Source organism: Neodiprion lecontei, chromosome 3, assembly GCF_021901455.1.
Source record: "Neodiprion lecontei isolate iyNeoLeco1 chromosome 3, iyNeoLeco1.1, whole genome shotgun sequence".
In the NCBI taxonomy this organism is placed as follows: Eukaryota; Metazoa; Arthropoda; class Insecta; order Hymenoptera; family Diprionidae; genus Neodiprion; species Neodiprion lecontei.
The window spans coordinates 29,907,324-29,930,761 of NC_060262.1; the positions used below are offsets into that span (position 1 = coordinate 29,907,324).

The following is a 23,438-nucleotide window of genomic DNA, read 5'->3' on the forward strand; positions in this document are numbered from 1 at the left end:
AGTAATACTCAGAGATCCCTGCAGAAAGAATCAAACAAAAGACAGTTGAAGTAGTCTATGATATCGAATGGTCTGGGTTGAATTCATTATTTTTTAATTTGTCATGCATCAAAACAATGGAAAAATATATACACCCCCCTTAAGGTTTGCTTCTGTAGTATTGCATAATAACGATTTAATAATTTCTCTAGCACAAGTCTGCAGAGATTTTGTACCTGGGATTTGTGTACGTGATTATTGGTATGTTAAGTGACACTAGTAGATGAAAATTACTATCCTTCGTAAAAGTTTGATTTTGCAACCAAGAGAGTGTTATTTCAAAATTGAAGAAAATCTGATTTCAATTATTCAGATAATAAAAAACCGGAACAAATACTCTTTGTGCATTCTACTGATTCACTTTAATTACAACTACCTATTATGTTTCAAAAATTTAGAATATCTACGATTTTGATATTCAGTTAATAAAAAACATTATGTTCCTTAATTTTTGAAATAGCATTCTCCTAACGGTAAAATCAAACTTTCTTGACAAAGATTAATTTTCTTCTGTTTATTATCACGAAACTTATAATAATCACGCACACGAATTTTAAACGTTGTTTAATCGCTGACAGAGGATATCAAAATCTTGCCGAATAAGCAGCAGCGTTAGCGATGCACCGAGATAAACATCATTAGCTAATCGTGAAAGTGAAAACGAACGCATATGAATCTGAAATATCTTGCTGGACATCTACATATCTAAGACTCAAAAGTATAACGTATGTAGGCTGGTAATATTACATCGGCTGCAATGCACCCGCAACGTCAAATGGATCGGTACTAATCGATCATCCCGAAAATATAGGATTCCCCGGAGCGTTGGTTCGACTACCGCCAAATTAGAACGACGGCGTACGTTATTGGCCATTTCAAGGGAGTTTTATCCCTGGCAATAGGAAAAAACTCAGCAACGGCAACAGCAATGAGCTTGGAGCGTGGGATGAGACGTCATGCACAAGCGTCGGTTAATCTACTTTAAATTGGATAGACTTTCAATTAGCAGAAGCTCCGCGTTGTCAATTATCTTTTCATGTATACGTATGAGTAGTAGTGCAATTTCGACGCCGCCGGCGTGTCAGTGCTGTGGTCCATTTTTACCTCTATGCCATATAAACCGAATTATACGTAGAGGTGGATCAAGCCGTCGTGTATAACTTTCAAATGCAGGAATGGCGCAGAATTGCTCGCTTCTCAACTTCGTCGGAATGGCCATGAATTTTTCACTGCTAATTCTGGCATTTGACAAATGAACAACAAATTTCCAGGAATCATCGTCTGAAGAACTTCAGGAACTGACTGCCCGTCATATTATAAGCAATAATTGACGAGGTCATACAGGGTTCGCACGTTTTTGGAATGTGAAATTCCCCGACTCTTCCAGACATTCCAGCCTGAAAATAAGACTTTCTTCGGTAACCTTTCAAGAAATACGATGCCTATTCAGATTTTCTTCAACACATTCATATTGTTATCTTTAATTTTACCTAGTAACTATCTTACTGCCTTACTACCCAATTTACAAACAATAACCCTGCGATTTTCCATAAGCAAAAAACGTAAGAAGATTTGGTATTAAACAATATACATAGAATGTATGAAGCGATCCGACGAAACGAAATTTTAAGTGCAATCTTTTTTGTCCTAAGATCGACAGTACTTTGTACAAGAACAAGTTTATTTCTTCGACAGACTCAAAATTCCAGCTTTATTTTTCCGAGTTTTCCCTATGGGTACGAACCCTGTCATACGTACGACCTGAACCTATACTCTTCGGGGTCTCGGGTTCAAAGTTGAAGCCTTTCGTGACCGTCGTTCACTGTTGACGCGCTCAAAGTTGAACCAGCACGCGGAGAGGTTTATAAAGCCTAGCTCGCTTGGCGAATCGCTGAAACCCTTTTGCACGGATCAGTCGGTTTTAGGCGCCAATGCATTTAAATGCCTGATCCGGCGTAAACGCCGATTCCCTTACACTCGGGCAGTGCCGAAGTTACGCAAGTTATACCGTGTGAGTGAACCTGTAATGTACATAATGTGTGCGGCGCGAAGGCAGGTGCGCCTAAATGCGTGATACAATTTGTACACGAGGTTAAGTCAATGATTAGTAAGATCCCACCGTGTGCATTCAAGTATTTTCACCCCCTCGCCGTCTCGCGCCAAGTGATTTAGTACAGTTTCGGGTAACGGCTAAAATTTCTCGTCGATAGAACTTGGAACAATTTTGCTCACATCACCAACAATGTTTATCCGTGTTTGTTTATCTGTAACATGAAATGCAGCACGGATGCAGGCTGACGAGGAACTGGATCGTAAAAGGATGTAAAAACTGCTATCTTTCGATAAGAAAAATGAATGATGGCTAATGTTACATGTATATGTACATACTGAAAACTTGATATACTTGCGACAATATCGAACGAAAACTATACCGTCGACAAAGATTTCACGATTTTTCCCAAACAGCGGAGGACGCGCCATTTTTCCTATTAAGAATACGATAGTTTTGCCTCCTCGTTCGATGATAAAATAAAAACTCTTCCGCAGGGATACAACTTTCACAGAAAACAACCGACCCGAATTACAATTGACGACCAAACGGCGCATCGTCGTCGAGAGAAAAAACTGGCGCCCAAACAAATAAAAACCCCTATTAGGTACAAACACTTTATATGGTATTCCGAACGAGTTATTCCATTTCTTATCAAACTGGGAACAATCATTGTTTTATCCAACAACAAAGTGAAAGTACGACTATAGTTATAAAAAGTCTGGAAAAATATCACCGGTTCTTTACTTTTCCCGGATATACTCTGAAACTTTAAAACACAAGTGAAAATTCTCAGATTCCCAGTTACATATAAGTATAAATAATTAGTTATCAGGTTCAATTCCGGCTTTTCAATGACTGCGAGGTCGCCTATGATGCGATAATCTAATTAGCAACATTCGTTTGTTTCAAATATTGAACTACAAGTTCAATCGTTCCGATATCTGGCGGCATGCATAGATATGGACCTTGTGATAACTAGGACCCGTCTCCCCTACAGCTTAGTGGGGGTGATCGCTGTAATGAAATTCAACCTAGGCTGGTTTGTTTAGGACCTAAGCCTTGACTCTTCCCCTCTGTATGTATATGCATAGATTCTGAACACGTTGCGTAATACAGGTATACACGATATTGCATTTCTATACATACGTACATACGTAGGTATGCGAGTACGTATTCAGGTAGGTACAACAAACGTTTGCATTCAGGCGAAAAGCAAAGAGCGAAGAGAGCGGCAAGGGGGTGAGCGCCGAGGGGGAGGGAGGGATCTACTCGACGAGGGACCGCAGATGGGGACTACAACCACATTTTCCATGGAATAATGAACATGGTTTTATGCGTTTACCCACCGTTTCCTGCACGTTACTACGCATACCCAGTACACAGGTTCAAGGTGCGTCGACGTATATTTTATTTCACGATACGTAGTTCGTGTAATTGTAGACAGAGTTTTATGAAGTGGATGCACGGAGTATGGAGTAATATACAAGAAAACGCAAGATATGGAGGTTGGTTAAACTTTGACTTTCAGAAACGCGGATAAAATATCATTTTTGCATAGTCATAGCGTTACAAATGCTCATCTTTGACAACAGATGTCGAAACGAGTGTTCGAGACTACTCGAAAATGTTTCATGTTTTTTAGTTTAAAAGAAGAAGAAAAAAAAAAACAAGCATGCAATCAAAAAAAAAAAAAAAAAATAACATTACTCTGCAGAGAGTTGTCAAATATTCGAAGAAAAATTGCAATTTGTAAATTTCTGTTCACTTTCGTCGATTCGTTTCTTGCTCTTATTCTATCACCGAGGCAATTCAATCTTAGCAATCGCGAGTCGCGTCTGCCTGAAAGTTAAAGATCTCCCGGACGAGAGGTGTACGATGAATCCTTTCCTATGGCAATAACAGGGCGCGGGAAATAATTAGGAGAGAAAAGACAATTGGAGGGGGAATGGAAAAAAGAGAAAGCAAGACGTTGCGAGAAGAGTATATATACAGCATCGTCGAATATAAGGCGGTCGAAGCCGAGACGTGAGAGGAAAGAATTAAACACAATGGTACCCCGTTCAGCCTCGTACTTCTCTTATACCGTCTCTCAAGTAATAACGTTCACTAGATCGTGTACTTCACTTTCATGCAGGCTGCGCCAGCCAGCGCGGCACAGAGAATCCTGATAACCACCACGGATGAATCTCACGGGAGTATGAAGGAGTCGTAAATCAAATTCGATTACGCAAACTAGTCCAGTCTAGATGGTGTCGAGCTGCTGCATCAGTAGCGAGGAAAAGTGTCTATTACAGATATAGGTACATTTGTGACGGACAAAGAGAAATTCCCCTTTGCTTTCTTCTGTTCCACAAAGCGTGAAATGCATTTACCGGTCAGATATTGACCGTCGAAGTTGGCCGAGCCCTCTATTACCGGTTCCTTGCCAATATCCCGTAATATATCTGAACGGTTCAACGCCTCCTCGTTGGACACCGTATCGCGTGTGTATATGTATAATAAGATAGTAAATCGAGAAGCAAAAGTGCACGAGCCAAGTTTATAATTTTGTACGGAAAACCAATTTCTCAAATGTTAGAAAATCTTATTATCATCAGCCAGTCAAATTATATTCGAATGAATCGGATAGATATATCGACGACGTATGCGGAGCGGCATAACGTAAAAATTTACTGAAATATCCGGGTATTCCGCGCTATATGATGTGCGCGTGAGGCGTTCATGCACGTTAATCTCGAACCACACGCTTCACGCGTATATCAGCTTCGGTATTGAGTCTTGGAGGATTTGCAGGGGGTACATAAAGCCCACCTTATAGAGACGCGTAACCAAGATCTCGAGTCATTTTTGCGCGAGGTCGATGTATCGATTCAAGATTCTCTGCACGTAGACTGTACGCAATTTTACGAGACACTGCAACGCTCGAGGGTAGCCTCCTGCCGCCGAGGATGTGCAGAATCTTGTATTTCGTTCGTTCAACGCATATATCTATATATTATATATATATATATATATATTATATATATATATATACGTACGGGCGGGTGAGTGCAAATTACACAGCTCTGCAGGTTGTTATTTGGACGTTGCGGAGGAGAGCGCGAAGCTAAGAAGGGTAATTAGTCACCCAGGGGCAAGTCTGATGACGTTGTTAAGTGATTCTTTACTCATTAATTCTCGCCCTCTCGCTTCGGGGTGAAAACCTACCGTTTCAACTGTATTTCTCTCGGTCGCTGCGGGTACTGCGTACGTGATAATTTCGGACAACGTCTGCGTTCTTCGGAGCAAGGTAGGTATAAGGTAAACCTGTACCCGCGAAACTTATGAGGTTTGAGTTAGTGACGTTATCGTAGCGAAACATTGGGAAAAAATCACTATCTTTCTTATTTTGCGATGATTTTAAAGGAACTAAGTTTTTGAAATATGAGTGTGGTTTGTTATATTAAGATTTAATGAATTTCAGACAATTCCAAAATCGCAAAGTAACAGCTTTTCTTCGGCAGGAATCGTTACGATAACGTTCCTAACTTCAATGTGATCGAAACTCTAAGGCCCTACTCGAATCAGACTCTTACTGTTAACGTGATCACGGCAGTTACATTAAAAGTGGGTATTTCGCCAAACGGACTTTCGGCAAATGAAATTTAAAATAATTAAGAGTCAGAATTCGGAAATCGTTATACACAAGCGCTCGACTCTGCAATCGTATACTACGTTGTACTAGCATGGATGAGGAAACGGTTTCGGCACGGCTTAAATCGCAACTTTTCGTTCCAACACTTCTAAGGTGGAGTTTTGGGCGGCGGGAAATGTCGGAAGTCCCAAGCCGCCACCGACGGGTCGACCAAGTATTTGCTGAACGCCAACATCGATCCTACAGGGACCGCCGTAAGCCGATTTCCATTCGAGAAGGCGGAAGGTTACGCGTCCTCTAAGGACCGTCGTCCAGGTTCAACCTACTGAACCTCCTCTCGAGTGGCACATGCATGCACGCGTCTTACACGTGTAAAGTCCTCGTATGTGTGGGCATATTCGTAGGTTCGTAGAAATTCAGGGTGCTCAAGTGGGACTTAATTGCACGCGTATATACGTTGAAGGTGATACCATTTCAGCCTCCAGAGTCAGGCTCCAGCTCCTCGGATGTCTACGAGCTTACAAATGGCTTGTGGTACCGACACCCTAATTTAACTTCAACTCCACTCCTTCGCGACACTTTACGGCTCGTAAAGTTGGCCCTGGTGACCGATGAAGACCGCAACCATGACGCGGATGTTTTACTTCTGATCAAGATACTGCGGTAAACTTGATGCTCGACGATTTCGGTTGATTAAGGATTGAGAAAAAATAATGTATATATACATGTGCACGGGATGTCCCAATTTAAAAAACGCATTACGGTTTCAACCGACCGAATGGTTCAATTGGAAAATGTGTTTCACAAGTACATATACATATATTAAAAATGATTCGTCACATTTCACACAAGCTGAAATTTCATCGATTTTATTGAATTTATTGCAATTTGATTGTGCTTTTAAACATTCCAAATGAATAGCGGAGACTTACGGCTAATTAACTACATGTGATCGGAGTTTTATCGCATTTTACCCCAGCTAATACATAAATTTTGATTTTTTTTCTGAACCAATGGTAAAATGTGGGTAGCAAAAGAGAGAAAATAACCAAATCGTAATAATGACGCTTTTGGATGCAAGCAAAAATTGATTATTTAAATTAAAACAGACCTAGTAATCAAATCATCCTAGGTGTCAAAGTGTTTGCAAATATCAATTACTGTCGCAGATCAGACCCTAATTCGGTTGTAGCGTAACTTCGGGAATGGCTACCTATATAAGTAATTATCTTTTAATAGCCTCATTAGATACTATGTCAAACTAATGTAGGTACTGCGGATAAGAGAAAGTGAAAGGCGTGTCTCATTCGGAAGAAAAAAAAAAAGGATAGGTAATAAGTATTGAACTTCAAATTCATTTCTTAACATGACTCACTGAATATTTTTCTCTTTTTGATCCAAAATCTGATTGATCGCGATTTGAAGATATAAGAAATAAAAAAAAACAAGAAACATGCCCATCTCTTGTTACTCCGTTTTAAACAATTAAAAACTCATTTCACATAATAGAAAGCCGATCTTATAAGCTTAGCGAATAAAGCACAATACGATGAAGCGACGAAATGGAATAGAGAATCTTGATTGCGAAATAAAACTTGATAAAAACAATACAACAATCTCAAAGGATGAGTATACATATAAGTACTTATGAAAGTAACAAAAGAAAGAAATATCATGTAAACCTGCAGTGAAAATCCGATAAAGTATATAAAATGGGGACGTAATTCAACGAATCTGAAATGCAATAATCCCCCTGAATTGAGTTTGCGGAGAAATTCACCCTATCGGAAATAAGAATTATGTATTATTAGGTCGATGGGACGTAATCGCCGTATACGGAACAATGGATATCCACTTTACGCCCGATGCACCCCTGCAGCAGAAGGGCACCAGACACGACTACGAGCCGAGAGTTTACTGCCAAGAATAAGTGAAGGCAGGCACTAGGCATATACACTGGTGGAACCGGTCGACCTGGTTTTCGCGTTACGCAATTAGCTCGTGTATTATTTTACCCCAGAAATTACTCCCAATTAACGGGTTTCCCGTTTCGCTCAGGACTCGCGTTCGCTCTATCTACCTCCTTTCCACTCATCCTCACGGATCCGGCTCTCACCGCATTTTACATCTGTCACAAATCTCCCTCCCAGTCGAGTCACGACGTTCAAAATCACTAAAGTCGAGTATGCTGCTAATTATATTATGCATAAAAATGTGAGTGGGTAATTTCCTTTTTTCCTTTATACCACCGTCGGATACTTATATTCCTTCTAAATATCATCTTCATATACACAACAACGACAAAAAAATTAATTCTTGTGTAATGTACTATATTTAATTTCCGAAGCTGAAACTAGCAGCCAGAGTTAGCAGCCAAACGTGTTAAACTTTTTGGAAATCGAAAAACGCACTTTCACTTTCACACGCAGTTTCGTCCTCGTAATTCTATAAAAGCATTACGAGTTGAAGGTATTTTACAACATCCTGATTTTCGGACTTTACTACCTTATTCCAAAGAACATTAGAACGTTTGGCTGCTGCTGGCTTAAGTCTCGTTTTAATTTTCCATTAAATTTTGAAAATTTGGGGGAGGGGTATTATCACTAATTGACAGATCAGCAACAACCTCTCAAATTTGAGTATTAAATGACAACTGCGCGTTAATTCACACATGGCCTGAAATATGTATTTATTTACATTTGCTTAATCGGAGTTTGAACTTTACCATGTACAAAGTATTTGGCCAGTACCGAAGTTCGTATTTCGTCCGGACAGGATGGCACAGAACTTAAAGGATTTCGGACGCCGCTGGGTTAACAGAAAGAGGGAAACGGGAAGTGGTGAGAGAACCATTACGGAGCCATCAATCTCTGACTTGAATGAGTCCTGAAGCTCCGTAAGTTCGTTGTTGAATACAGTCTCCGGCATGTAAAGGGCAACGCAACCGCTCCATCTCTCCCGGAGAATCCCAAGGAATTCCCGACTCGTCGTCGTCATCGTCGGTGTCGTGCCGAAAGAAAATTAATAACGGGTCGGATCAGTGACACCGCTGTGAAGTATCTTCGTGAATTCGATATCTCAATTTTTTTTACTCGCATTTGAAATGATCGTTAAACGTTTTCATGATTCTTTGGTTGTCCATTTCGAAGATATTTATTGTCTCATATTGGCCACATTTTTAATAGTTTCCAAACCAAAAAAAAAACAGAATCATGCATGATCAGACAAAATTCGGCGAAATTTGTTGAAACACTGCGATGCGTCAAACAAGAGTTTATCTTATATCTGCACCAAATCGTACTGATTTGCAATTTTACTGGCAACGAAATGTACGTATTCAATATAAACCACAATTTGCTTTACACACGAATCGTAGGTATAGAAGTGAAACTAAGAATGCTTGGAACAGACTTTTTTTCCAAAATATGATTATTTTTCATTGTTAAAAAAAAAAATCGTCACAGGTACCTTGAAACTGATTACGATTGAGCGATAAATATTGACTTCTGTTCAACGAAAAACCTGCAACGACTGCACGGTCCATGGTGAATGCTCATGAATGGCCGGATAACATATTTAAAAAACATACACTAGGCAATAGGTATATGTTGTATTCTTCTTTTCACACCTTTCGGAGTGAAAATACGGCGACATAATACGCACGCTAATTAACGGCACACCAGGTATTAGAAGGTACAAAAAGAAAGTTACAACATAGAGGAGCCACGCGAAGCTGTGAAAAAATGTCCGTTGATTATTATCAATGTTGTTGTTGTTGTTAGGTTTTTAAGTCACGACTACAAATTCCACCACGACACGTATAACTCGCCTCGTTGTTACGGCACACTGTCTACGTCATGCAATATTACAACCAGGTATGGCAACGAGTGCCGTTACTTGGGCCGAGTCAGAGACAAACGTCTAGCTTTGACCGTTTTCAAACGTTGTAGGTACCTGATAACTGCTAGGTAAAATTTTTACCGTTGCCACCAGAGAAATTACTGTATGACTGAATAACCTGCTTGTAAGTAAATACTGAGGTGTTGAGTTAAACATGATTAAAAGAGCAAAAAAAAAAAATGTTGAATTTTACGCGAATGAATTTGATGAGGAAAGAAGTACTTTTTGTAACATTAATAACTTTGGCATCGATTATAGTGATAATCAGAAACACTTGTGTATACAAAAAAAAAAAAACCGTTAAACTTCATTTAAACGACAGACTTTCTTCTGGCAGTACTTTATCAATAATACTATATTTTTCAAACTGGAGGACTAATAAAAATCAAAATAATACATACGGATACTCGCGGTAAACGAGTATTTTTTTCTTGATACTTTCACTTTTCCGATGGCTAAGTATACTCGGAAAAGTTCTTGTTTCGTTGTTGTTGTTGCTAGTTGAGAAAAATTTCCTCACTAAATCAATACATGGAAGTGTTGTTAGATAAACCGTTAAACTAGCATTCGATTAGTTGTAGCAGACTGAAATATTCATCGGAAAGTGTCCTCTAACTTTTGCCATCTCAACCGAAAATACTTTGTTGACCAATCCGTGAAAAAATGTTGATAGTACAATGCTAATAAAACAAAAAAAAAAAAACACTCTTTCGAAGAATGTCGTAATTTGCAATCGTAACCAAGTGGGTATTTCCTTCCGGTGTCAAAAAAGTATGTATTCCATTAATAGGATGATACCAATTATTGCGCTATATAGTATAAATTAGGTGCTCCAACTATACGACACGCACAGTAGTAATATTATATACGTATATAATCTATTTGTACACACGGAACGGGTTACATAGTTCTTGTAATTAAACAACGCGTTAATTAACACAAGGCGCGCGAACTGTTCGCGCTTGTATATGAGATTCTATTCATGCGGCGCTGTATAGTTACAACAAAAAGCAGACTGCACCACCTTTATCAATTAGCGAAAAATATGTTTATCGTTGAAAATTTCAACAAATTTTCAAGCCAAGTTGGCATTGCAGTTTACCTTTTTCCCGCCGATGAAATAGCGATTGATTTTCAAATTTTCGACCGCCGCTTGCTGTCCGCAATAACAATTTAATTAGTACATCCCGTAGATTACCATTGTATCATTAATCACACGAGCCTTGCAACGATTTTGCAAAACGATGTTCAACATACGCGTATAATAGTGGTGCAAATGAGATTTTGTTGCCAACGTTTTTACCTACATCCAATGTCGGATAAATTTAAACTTCATACGGAGAAACCATCCTGCGTGACGTAAAGATGATTTCATTCTGAGTCGACACATCACCCATGCGTGTTTCAAGGTACTTCAAAATTCCCGAGGAATGCAGCTTTGTAACACACATCAAGACACGCAAGAAATTGTTTCATGAGCGATCGACGGTAAAAAAAAAAAAATGTTTCCGGTTGAAAATTCCATTATTTTTACTTTCTTGTCATTCATAACTTGTATAGCCGGTTATACCCCGATTTTTATTCAACATTTTTGAAAAACATGAGCAATTCACATGTAAATTTTAACACGGTATCCAACAGCAATAAAACTTATCAAGATATAATGTGAAGTGTCTAGGAAAAAGGGATATTAATAATGATACAATATGACAGGATTTTTCATTTTTCGAGCTTTCAAGTTTTCAGACCTGCAAGGTAATTTTTTTTTTATACGCAATATGCTGTCGAACATATACGCAATATATCTGTCGAACAGGCGTTCGGGGAATATAGAATTTTGATCAAAAGAAATATGGGAATTGACGTAATTTTCTGTTCAAAGGATAGTACATAAATACATAATACATCGAAATATTGCATATACGATTTGTCATCAATTTCCTTCATTAAACCACCGACCAACCCTCGATTGAGCATTATTTTGTTAGTGACATATACGACCAGTTCCAAAATTAAATTCCCTTCGCAAGTCTAACAAATCCGGAATTTATAGGATCATCATGAATGTGACAAGGGCTTTGTCAAAAGCTCTAAAACATTGTATCCCCCTTCGGTGAAAACCTCGGGTACAACATTGAGCTTTGTATCCTAAATTTAACGGCCAGATGATAATAACAACGCGGTGAAATAAAAATCCAGAACAATAAGATGAGAAGCATTTACATCGCCTCGGGGAAAGAGCCGAGGATTGAACTGTTACGACGTTTCACAGCTTTGCGAAAGGCTTATTGGATAGACTCTGAGAAGATGATGGAAAACCGTGGTATGACTGCTCGGTCTTGCGGACGGATACCTACGACGATTCATCCAGCGATGTAGTTCGTAGAGATAGAGTATAAAAGGCGCGAAGAGTCGGCCGGAAATGAACGTTACGCCTAGACACGTTTAAGGGAGAGCCCTGGTCCATTTCGAGGTGTTGACGCGTTGACGTGTATATCTCAAAATATCTACGTCTACGTATCTGAAATGCGAAAAAGATCTCAACAGCCCCATTCTATACCCAATTCTGAACAAAAACACTCCAACACATTTTCATTTGACGCAGAAATAAAGAAACGGTATGAATTCTACGAATTTACTGTTGCGATTTCTTAGGATCTACGCTATTTCTTTATTTCTGCGTCAAATGAAAATGAATTGGAGTGTTTTCGTTCAGAATTGGGTGTAGAACGGAGCTCTTGAGCCCTTCTTCGCGTTTGAGATACGTGTACGTCGGTATTTGGGGATGTGCGCGTAAGCCTCGAATTCGCCGATCGAGGGCACCCTGAAGTCGAGGCAGTCGGACTGCAACAACAGCGACGCACCACGTGTTTCAGACCATTGCTTACCCAGTACGATTGAAGGGAAACAGAGAGCACTTATGAATTTGTAAAGTGACGTTCTCCGGAGGTATCGGTTAAGTGGCCGAGGTATAAGGCAGGCAGGTACGACCAAGTGCGAGTGGTCGATGACCCAGGTAACGGAACGACAGGTGAGTTAAGCGCGGCCATTTTGAGTAACGTTGCAGCGTATTATACGTAGACGTATACGCAATATGAATAGACAGACGTCTCTCTCGAGCTGCATGCTTTCCGTACACGTCATTATCAGCGCACTGTATCGGGCTCGGCGCGTCGCTCGCGGAACTAATTTCAGTCAATTTAATTAACGCGATCAATTAACTGCTAGGCGCTCGTCTTACGGTACGCCTACCTACCAACGTCGCGCAGATTATCTTCGTCGTTTGAACCCAGCATCATATACGGGAATTCTTGAACGCAGGTTCGCATTCAGCGACGAAAAATTTCCCTCCTCAGCGTGAATTTTCAAAGAAAGATGGTCTGGCTCCGTACCTTAATATTCGACCTTATTTTTAATTACATTATGTATACCGGTATTGTATGTACCTAACGCCCGGTATAACCGTTCGTTGCTTGATTCGAATTTTGTTGACAATTCTCTTCGAAAGGATTACGTGGACGTAAAGAAAGGATTTGGAATTCTATTAAATATAAATAAAACAAACGAATGAAACAAAGAGAAGAATTATTATCACCGTCGACACGATACCGCAGGCATGTGCTTCCGTTGGAGGAAAAATATAAACGATTGACCTTTATTACTCATCCCTGCATCTTCGCTCTGCAGCAGTTATATGTATTTTCAAACGTATATACTGTATATACTTACAGTTGTATATTACCGTGAGATTAATTGTACCGAGTTCCGTTGATACATGTATGAAACCTTCATATTTAACAAAATAAAGATATGGAAAAAGAAATCATCAGAACAAAAAATGATAGGTGTCGTCAACTGAACAGTACAAACCTACCCATATAATTCGTACGCAACAGTAACAGCCGATCACATCACTCGCAATAAATTTCTTGTGTACAACCATATTCAATAATGTTGAAAAATTTGAAGAAGAAGAAACAAATCTATGCAAGATACACAGCAGAGAGGGCTCGAAGAATATAATATATACCGTTGAATCGGCAGAAACTCATTTTATCTGATTGTGAGCCTGAAGGTAAACTCCTCGATTTGATACAACAGAACGTCGAAAGATCGGAAATATCGTGAGCGAGTTGAGAACATAAGAGAAAATAATATTCAGTGATCGCACGCTTTTTTGAAACCTGAAATTCCCTGACTTGTATAGAATAGGATTTTTCTAGTAACACCTTTCAAGAAACATGCCGCTGGTTAATGAAAATTTTCGTACATATTAATACTAGTACCTTCAATATTACCTAGTAATTAACTTACTATATGAATATCAATTTAGAAACAACGGCCTGCGATTCTCCGTAAGGAAAAAACGAAAGGTTTAGTAAATATTGAGTAAAATACATAGAATGTATGAAGTGATGCGTCGACGAAAGAAACAAAATTTTGAGTAGGATTTTTTTTTTTTTTTTTCTTCAGATCGCTAGTACTTTGTATGAGAACGAGTTTATTTCTACGTCAGATTAGAAATTCCCTGACTTTTCCCTGCAGTAAGAAATTCCCCGAGTTTTCCAGGTTTTCCCTGTGCGTACGAACCCTGAATAAGGACATGAAAAATATTTTAACAAGACGTTGCAGGAGCTGAGCGAGCTCTCGAACAACGGGAAGAATTCCTCCTCTACCCTCCCGTGCAGGCCGTCCAGAATCTCCGTAATCAGATTACAACAACCCTGCACCATCCCTCGGCGTACACAGCTATCTATATCCACTCGCGTTCACCCTCATTCGCGTAAATAACGTCAGAACACGCGAGCATTGGTTTCGCGGGCACCAATAAGCCACACCACTCGAGTCTCCGTTTAGCCCATTGGGCACGTACGCTTCCCGATTGAACCCGTATAATACATTCGGCATGTATGGCCCATTGATCGCGAATTGTACGCCGCCGTGGAGAAATCGGCAGTTCGCCTTCGCGGGGTGGATGGATCACACATCACTCCATACGGCCTGCTCTGTAAAAATACGAATAACACAACGTTGCAGAGAGGTCTGCAGGATTCCTTATGCCATGCCGTCCCGACCGCCTAGACGTGATCTTCGTTTCGGACGGTTCGTACGATCAGCGTTTATAATCGTCGCTGATTCTCCGCACCGCGGCATCGTTCCGATTATTCGAATATCGTCGCAATGGTATTATTGTTATCATCATAGCTGTGAGTAGACGGAGAGATATTTGCGCCACAAGGTCGCTTACCAGACGTCAGCCTCCGTCGCGGAGGTGAAAGTACGGAGTGGGTAGATTATAAAGCGGCGGCAACTCTGCATCTATCCGTGATCTGGTACTTGGTACAACTACGAACCTTTTTCACAGCCTCGCAGTGGCCATTAAATCTCGAGGATATAAATGCCGCGTTACGTTATGCCCCAGGTACGAAAAGACCGCGCGACGCGTGACGATACAATACTCGATGTGTTTCTCAACGGCGTCTGGATAGATTGCTACTTTTTATTTCTGTTTTTGTTCTTCGATTTCGTCCCTTGCAATGTAGAATAAATAGCAGAGGCTGCAATTAACGGAACATATGGTGAATTCATCGCCAAGTAACGAGGAAACATGCACAGGTATGCGACAAGTGGGAAGAGTTAAGAGAGTGATGGAAAAAAACAGAGCTGTTGCGAGTCGATGAAACCGGTCGAAAAGATGCGAGAAGACGCTCGCTGCCTACTGCTTCGGGTACTGTGCATAACGGTGAAAATAAAGAACGAGCGTCTCGGGATTCCTCAGAGAACTCTCGTGGGAACGCGAATGCCAAAAACGTAACGTGGATACAATGCGACACTTAGGTGGGTGAACTCTGACGTATGTGAACAAGCTGTTTAGACTTACCACGCGTGTTGAGTTTGAGCGCACATTGCTGCTCGCGGATGGCACAAACTGCCGGTGCACTTGAAAGGTGGAGTTGAAGCTCAGTCGTGACGACGTAACATGACTGCATTCACCTCGAGATGACGTAGACTCAGGATCGTTGCCCGGAAGTTTGAACGTCACTTTTATTTATGTACTTATTTATTTTGTTGCAACACTTTTTCTAAACCTTGATGTACGTACGAACGAATAAACCACCACAAATCCCTCCCGAAACTTTCCGTTTATTTAAATATAAACCACTCTCACGATAAACCGAGGAACAAACAATCAATCAATCAATCAATCACGTGTGCGACACTGTGCAATGTTCGTGCTTCGTGTTTGTCTGGTAATTAAATTCACGATTCAACTGTTTTGTCACGTGAGTTGGACAACCGTACTTGTACTTCCTCTTTGCGGCGTGCGAATCGCGCGATAAGGGAAGATAGAAAGAGGCAGGGTTGTAAACAACCTGTCAAAACGCCGACTGCGCTCTAGGTGGAGTCGGTCGGACGGGGGAGTGTTCTTCACGCCACCGTGGGCAAACGCGAAATCAACCGGTTCGAAGGGACGACCATGAACGACGTCGCGAAACGTAGACGAAGACGGAGACACTAGGACGCCCGGGAACGCAGCCTCGCAGCTGCGCGCACCGCTCGAGCTGTGAGGGCTCGAACTGCTGCGCTCCGTCGGATTGGAAAGGCTTCTCCCCCCTCCGGCCTTCCCCCCCACCCCGCCAACCGTCCGACGCCAAGCCGTCGCATCTTTCTCGCCCTCTTCTATTTCTGCCGTGAAATCGGGAATAGCGTGTTTGTCGTACCTGCGGCACGAGGCGAAGGAGCGTGATGCAACTATTTTTGCGAAGCCTGCGGTGGTTTTATGCAAGAATATCGTCTTGGGGATTGCAGGAATTAAGTTCAACGGGGGTTTTATCACACCGAGTAAAGATATTACCTCCTCTGTTCAGGGATTGTATTATCTCTGTCTGTATTTCCCGCGGGAGATCTTTACGTATTGATTTTTGCTCGGGGTATTAGCGAACGCGTGGTCACAGCGCGCTTTTCAGTTGATAACGAACAAACGCGTTCGCGATTTATGTAGCGATTGACGATCCCTTTTTTACCGGTGAACAGTTGTTCCGCCTCGTATTTTTTGGCGGTTAATCAAGGTTTTTTTTTACGGATTTTTCAGCTTAAATTACATTCTGAATATTAATGTGTAATCAGCATTGTTTTACCGTGAAGATACGACGTGTCTCCAGTGTCGCTGTTTCGCGTCTCCCACAATTTGTATTCCGTAAATGGATAAAAATCGAAAATAAAGTTCGTTTCAACAACATAATCGCGAACAAAATGTAGAAACAGAATAATAATAATACACATGCGGACTCAAAGAAAGAGCAGATTGGTGGGAAAATTATAAAAAATTTTATCGAAAGGTGCGTCGAAACGACAAATAGCACAGCGTCGAACAGCCCGCTACTGTTCATTTGTGTAATCCTTCATGAAGCTTCACACTTTATTTTTAGAATAAAAAATAAAAATTTCGAATTTTACTCAACACTGGCTGGTAAATTAATCTAAGGACAGTATAAGCCTATATTTCCTCGGATCATCGCTGGTTCACCAGCTAAGCTATGTGTATACGATATACGAAAATACTTGTATCGTATGCCTTTCATCTGTACAAACAAAGTCTCTTAGCAGCTTCTACACTCACTAGACAAAAGTCACGTTCTATCCGTTATTCTTATTCATAATTTTACAAGTACCTCGAAATGTTGATCACACCAGCAGAATTTACACATTTTTCTCACATCACATTTTCACCACTATAAATGATATGACATTTGGAGTTTGTGTAGCAAGTGACGAAGCTACAATTATCACGAGACATACACTAAAAATAATCCATGTCGCCGATAACTGTACACATGCGGTCATACCGGTATCTACATATCTTACAATCCTCGTAGCCCCAGAGACCGGATTTTCTGACACACTTGAGACGCGCTCTCGACAAGAAAACTAAGATTCTCTAAATGACACTCGACGAATTCTGAAGAACAAATTTTGTCTTATTACCATTTTTGTGTACTGTTGTTTGACGTGATGAAATTCTCAACGGAAATTAAAAGGTCTAGATTATCCTGGTGAAAATTTCTGCTACCATGAAATTTTACAGAAATTGGAATATTTCGTATTATTTCGTGCAAAATTATAAACATGCATAGTTTTTCGAGAAAAATTGTTAATTTTCGTTAAAAATTGTATCTTGTAAATTTTTTACTGAAAAAATACAAATTTTTATGAACATCTACAAGTTTTTATGACCAACTGTGTATATTTACAATTTCGTACGAAAACCATTTTTTATACATAATTGTACGAAATGTCCAAATTTCCCTGAAAATTCGTAGAAAATCTGAGAAATTATTTTCGCCAGGGTAGTAAGAGAACAGCCAGCGACCCGCGAATCTATCAAGACATATTAGCAATAATTCGACTCGACTTGGAAAACTCCTCGTGCCAGTTATTAATCAAGGAATCGGTTACTCCTGTCTTTGATATCAAACGCATTTGATTCAGCAAACGCAATCACGACCAAGATAGTATCAAAAATTTAATTCAATTTCTATCGATCTAAAGTTCTTGCAGGATGAATTTCACAGATGAGCATACGACTCGACACACATAATAAAAGTCTTATATTAAGTATGTATACGGTGGTGTTAATCACAGTGTATGAAAAATACGTCAAGCATGCGATGCCTTCTGTATTATATATTCATCTTGGCATTTCGGCATAGCACACAACTCGCATTTAATTAGACTAACAGTGCTCCGCGCGTTACATACGTTCTACTTGTTCGATCTCCAGGGACCAATCTGAATTTTGATACTACATACGCATGTGACTTTCGCATCATGATACTGGTGTGGTAACGGCTAGACAGTTTCCGAACTGTTATCAATTCCAATTTTCGTATGTCGAAGCTATCGGAAATACTGACCTATAGATGCATACACTATTCAATTTACGACCATGTTCATTTACGTCCGGCACAATGCCGCTGGTGGGTTTTGATGCCATCGTACAAGCGCGGATATACGCGCGTATCACACATGACTTACATTTTTTGGAACACTGCACAAATTTTTTAAGACAGATGTTTCACTATTTTACTTGCGATTAGTTTTCTCCAGTCACGTAATTGATATAGATACAAAGTTGTAATTTGAAACTTCTCTGATTTTGTAAGAGTTACGGAGCGAGAAATAACTGCATATAACTGCCTCCAGATGATTTTCAAATCACTAATCTACCATAGGTATGCGGTGAAGATGTAACATGCAGAAAGTAAAATATTCTCTGAGGATTGAATTCAAAATAACGCGTCACGATTAGAATACAAAGTGGTTAACGGTATATTGTAGAAAACTTTCACTTTCAAAAAAAATTTCAGTTTCCTGAAGTTTTTTAACACATTAATCACTTTCGCATTTGCCATACATAACAAAATTCAGAAGAAGCGCTTTCGGCGAGTTTTCCAATCATGGCCAATTTAAAATTGCGGCTAAGAAAATTCAATTTTCCTCCAACAGGGAAATACATACGAGCGGTGAGAAGATCTGACTACAGTAAATTATCATCACGCATTCTAAACACAACCGAGATGAATTAGCAAGTAATAGTAAAATTTATTTTTATTGTGAAAATGGATGTTTTACATATGGCTGGTGTTGTGTGTAATATTATTGGAAATAACGCTAAGTTACGGTACGCAACTAAAATAAAATTGTAAGGACAAAGCCAAAAATATTTAACCATGTACTTATCGATTTCGAAAAATTCGAAATCGCGTACGCGCATTCGCGTCAGCATTTTCACTGTGTTTACGATATGCAGCGAAACATTCTGATGCACATTACACGTTTATTAGAATTAAACCGAATGATCATTTTTTCACTGCAATTGTCTGGTTCAGAAGCATAAACTATACAATCTCCCAACTATTACATATATAACAATTTTGTTTAATCATAATTTCCATCGATTCTCGTGAAAACGTAACACCTTTAGTCAGGCGGAATGAACTCTCTTTTAAAATAGATACGATAAACGAGAGATCAAGGTTTTACGATTACTATCACAGAACCAGAAGACACCGCTAAGAAATTGAAGAGCCGCCTGAACCAGCAGAAATATTCGGTTCAAATCTTTCCAAACAACTGTTTCACCTGTATCAGATGGTCGAGACAACCCAATTTGTATACGTAATTGCATCGAAAATATTTTCTGCAATAAAGTTCGTACGAAAACTACACGACCAGTTCCAAAGAATATGTACATTGGCATATCTTGAATATTTATAGAAACAGTCCATTTAGTTTTGAACCTATCCTTGCAATTACAGTTGTGCGGTAATAAACGTCAGTACTGACGACTTTTCAAAAAATTGTACGGGCAGACCTAGTCGCAATTATCTCAGGAGACAAATTCATTTTTTCCAAAGTATGATAAGCATTTTTTTCAAATACCTCAGCAAGATAAAGCTCAGATTACTTTTAAAGAGCGATAACTAATACAACTACTGAAATAGATAACAAAACTAAAAGGAAATTATAATTTTTTCATTAAACCCACACTCTTTCTTACAATGTGATACGTTTACATAAGACATAAGTGTTAATTTCCATTACTGAAAGTAACCCTCGCAGTATAATCTGTTTAAAAATACACACATTCTTTCGTTTCTTCAGATTAACGAATGATAATTGCATTTGCACAAAAATAGAACAGTTTTAAACAATTACTAAGGGAGACGATGTGATTAATACGAAAGATCAAATACTAGTTTCATTCAAAACGTAAAAAATAAAGTCAAGCTATTCTATATTAAATATTCTGAAGTCGAAGAAACACAAAAATGGCTGCAATATCAAGCGAGCCATGCTACAACACATCGCCCGCTAACCAACGAATGCTGCTATTATTTCTCTTCTCTATCTGCCTGCTCATCATGCTTAGTATTCTTTCGTCTTCCTTCGTCTCATTACCTAGATTAAATTATATCAATATTTTTTATTTATATATATCACGCCAGTCCCTCCATCATTATAGTAACGTAGGTACACTTTGTCTCAACAGTCACTGTTAATTTTTATTTTTATGTGTTTATCTTTTTATCTTTTCAAACGTGTAAGCTAGTTACTAATTTATGCTGGTTTTTGTGATCCCTTCTTGCCGATAAGCGATTTGTGGATATGTGGAATGACACCTGGAAAATAAAAGAGTTGCATGTGAAAGATGATTCACAATCTCACTCGTTGCTTATTTCAGTGAATATCTCGATCTTAATTTTGTGAGATTAGCCCAAGTATTCCGCATGCTGGCTGTGAATACTTTTCAGAGGATAATCAATGCACAGAGTTGACATTAAAAATGAAAACAGCGCAATTACCTCCTCCTGCAATAGTTGCCTTAATGAGACTATCCAACTCTTCGTCACCACGAATGGCGAGCTGTAGATGTCTTGGGGTAATACGTTTCACCTTCAAATCTTTAGACGCATTTCCCGCCAACTCCAATACCTGAATTAACAAGATTTGTCAGTGGTATTGTTTATCGAACGAATATCCTTAAAGAGAACCAAGGAGAATCCCACAGTGTATTCTAATAATGTCTAACATTGATATATTTCAAATGACAAATATTTACATTATGCAACTGAGATGCGAATTCTATTACCTTTAATTCCTTAAATTTCCTACTAAATTGCTTGCTAGAATGATGGAATAATGAAACTGTAACCGATATGTGTATAAAGGAATGGAATTGATGTAAAATCAAAGGATGCGTACGATTAGATAGTTCTTGTCTTTATTCATGAGCCTACGGTCCGTTATTACCGTCAATAAGCAATGGCCAATTTGGATTTCAGAGACACAAGTAAATTTTTAGCAATAAAGGTGGGAATGAAAATGGATTCAGGTTAATTTGCAAGTTAGGTTCTGTTCAGTTCTACCAAGTAACAACGTTTTAATCACGCCAATGAAATGAATAAATAACAATGCGGCGAAAAGACAAGTGGTCTTTTTCCATTGTGATGATGCACTTTCCCGCCTAAATTACGTCATGAAAGAGACCGCTGCACTGTGCCGAATGTGTTACCGTTGTAACGTAAATGTAGTACGAGTATAAACACTGCGAATATTACCTGTCAACTTTAGTTCAACGTAATTTTTATCCTCTGATTGGTAATTCCATTATATTATCGTAGAATTATTGTTTTTTTACGGGGAATTACGAGTTTGTCGTAAAGGCGGGAAACGGCAGCCATGTTAGCGGCGTCACCAACGGCACCTTCGTCTCGTATTTTAACTCACCTCAGCCGTCAGGTACTCGAGAATAGCCGCGCTGTAGACCGCGGCCGTAGCCCCGACACGTCCATGGCTCGTCGTTCTGTTTTTCAAGTGCCTGTGGATCCTTCCGACGGGAAACTAAGGGGAACAGGGAAACGAATAAATAAATAAATAATAATGGACGTTACGCATCGATACCGAGAGGGTCAATGTTTTCGGTTCGCTTCTACCAGCTAGCATCTGACGACTGATCCGAATACATCAAACAGATCGAAGCGGACAAATTTTTGACTTGAAAAATATTCAACAATACGCGATGATTTTGGTATTTAAAATTTTCCCAGCACACCTGAAGGCTGCTGCCGTGAAACGGTACGATTTTCGAGCTCCGGCGATAAATGCGAGGATGGTAAACTCACCTGCAAGCCAGCCCGTGCCGAACGGGAGACGGCCTTTGCCTTCGCTTTCCCAGAGTCCTTGCCCGCTTTACCACCAGCCTATTCACAGAGGAAAATCAGGGTTAATTTTCAAGATACGAACGCCAAACTTTGTCAGCACAATCACAAGGCACCGGGCTTTACGACGGTGTCACTTTCATCCACGGATGGCCGAGATTTCCCCCGAAAACTTGCGGATACTCACCATTGTTCGACGGGATCTTTCACTGTTCACAACTACAAGATAGACTCACAGACCACGGACGCCACCGTCTAATCGCCGTCCCGCCAAACGCGCTTGGCGCTGCTGGTGCGTCCCGTAAACTACACCACGTGACCACCGCCGGCCAATCGCAACGCGTCCTTTTGATTACTCTGACCGCGTGCCGCGCTATCTATCGATTCATGCCGAAGGTAAAATGTTCAGGGACGCTCCTCGCGTTCCGTTTTCCGTTGAAATACTTCAAATACTAGACTTTAACGAACGCAATACATAGAAACAAAACAATGACAATATTCATGAATGCTCGTATGTTTCCCGACGAAGATGACGATACGATAATTGAATTATTTTTTCACTTGCAATTAATATTTTAATATCACGGGTACGACGGCGGGACCTCGTCTATAACAAACATCTTGAATGTTTCGTTAAGTTAATTTTTATATTCAAGGAGCGAGTGTATCGTATATTTTGCAAAATAATCGTTAATCCATTCGAAATTCCATTCTTTAACTTCAATTTAATTCTTATCCGCTTACCTCGTACGAAATAAAAAAAACTCGTGTCAATTACTCACGCCTCGTGGAGTGAGAATCTGCTTGAAATATTTTTTACCGGATAATTAATACGGAAATTTTTATTTACTCAAGCTTCTCGAAAAGAAAAACAAATTTACCCGGGATTCAACATCTATTGTTCAAAATACACAAAAGTGTGTATTATATATATTCGACGACATGAGCTGCACTAAGGAACCTTGATAAGTATTAGGAGTTTAACCGGTCAACTGGTATTGTATCATACATATGGGAAAAAAAAATCATGCCAATTCTGGTATTGTATTATATATGGAAAAACTTGAATAAGTTTCAATTTTAAACCGAT

At 39.6% G+C, this 23,438-nt stretch overlaps 2 protein-coding genes and 1 long non-coding RNA gene across 4 annotated transcripts in view; 1 reads left to right on the forward strand and 2 right to left on the reverse strand.

The window, feature by feature from the left end:
* Positions 1-16,188, reverse strand: part of LOC107220619 (cadherin-87A) — a 164,068-nt gene extending 147,880 nt beyond the window's left edge. The window contains exon 1 of the mRNA XM_015659287.2: positions 15,508-16,188. Coding sequence (XP_015514773.1) covers positions 15,508-15,533 — 26 coding nt within the window. The 5' untranslated portion in view covers positions 15,534-16,188. The remainder of the gene's footprint in view (positions 1-15,507) is intronic.
* Positions 5,095-6,519, forward strand: LOC124293295. Its single transcript, XR_006903209.1, has 3 exons — positions 5,095-5,381; positions 5,880-6,130; positions 6,205-6,519. It is a non-coding gene; the product is annotated as an uncharacterized LOC124293295 (long non-coding RNA).
* A 3,029-nt stretch (positions 16,189-19,217) lies between the features above and the next one.
* Positions 19,218-22,645, reverse strand: LOC107220620 (histone H2A.V). 2 transcript variants are annotated; one of them, XM_046735251.1, is made up of 6 exons: positions 22,536-22,645; positions 22,313-22,390; positions 21,918-22,031; positions 20,993-21,122; positions 20,744-20,809; positions 19,218-20,588 (listed from the first exon to the last, which is right to left on the reverse strand). In XM_046735251.1, exons 1-5 carry the CDS (start codon positions 22,536-22,538, stop codon positions 20,748-20,750), a joined length of 387 nt encoding a protein of 128 aa, XP_046591207.1. In that variant the 5' UTR covers positions 22,539-22,645; the 3' UTR covers positions 19,218-20,588; positions 20,744-20,747. The 2 variants fall into 2 exon arrangements, with proteins under 2 accessions (XP_046591207.1, XP_015514774.1); XM_015659288.2 differs by having other exon boundaries at positions 19,218-20,809.
* Positions 22,646-23,438: the final 793 nt, after the last annotated feature.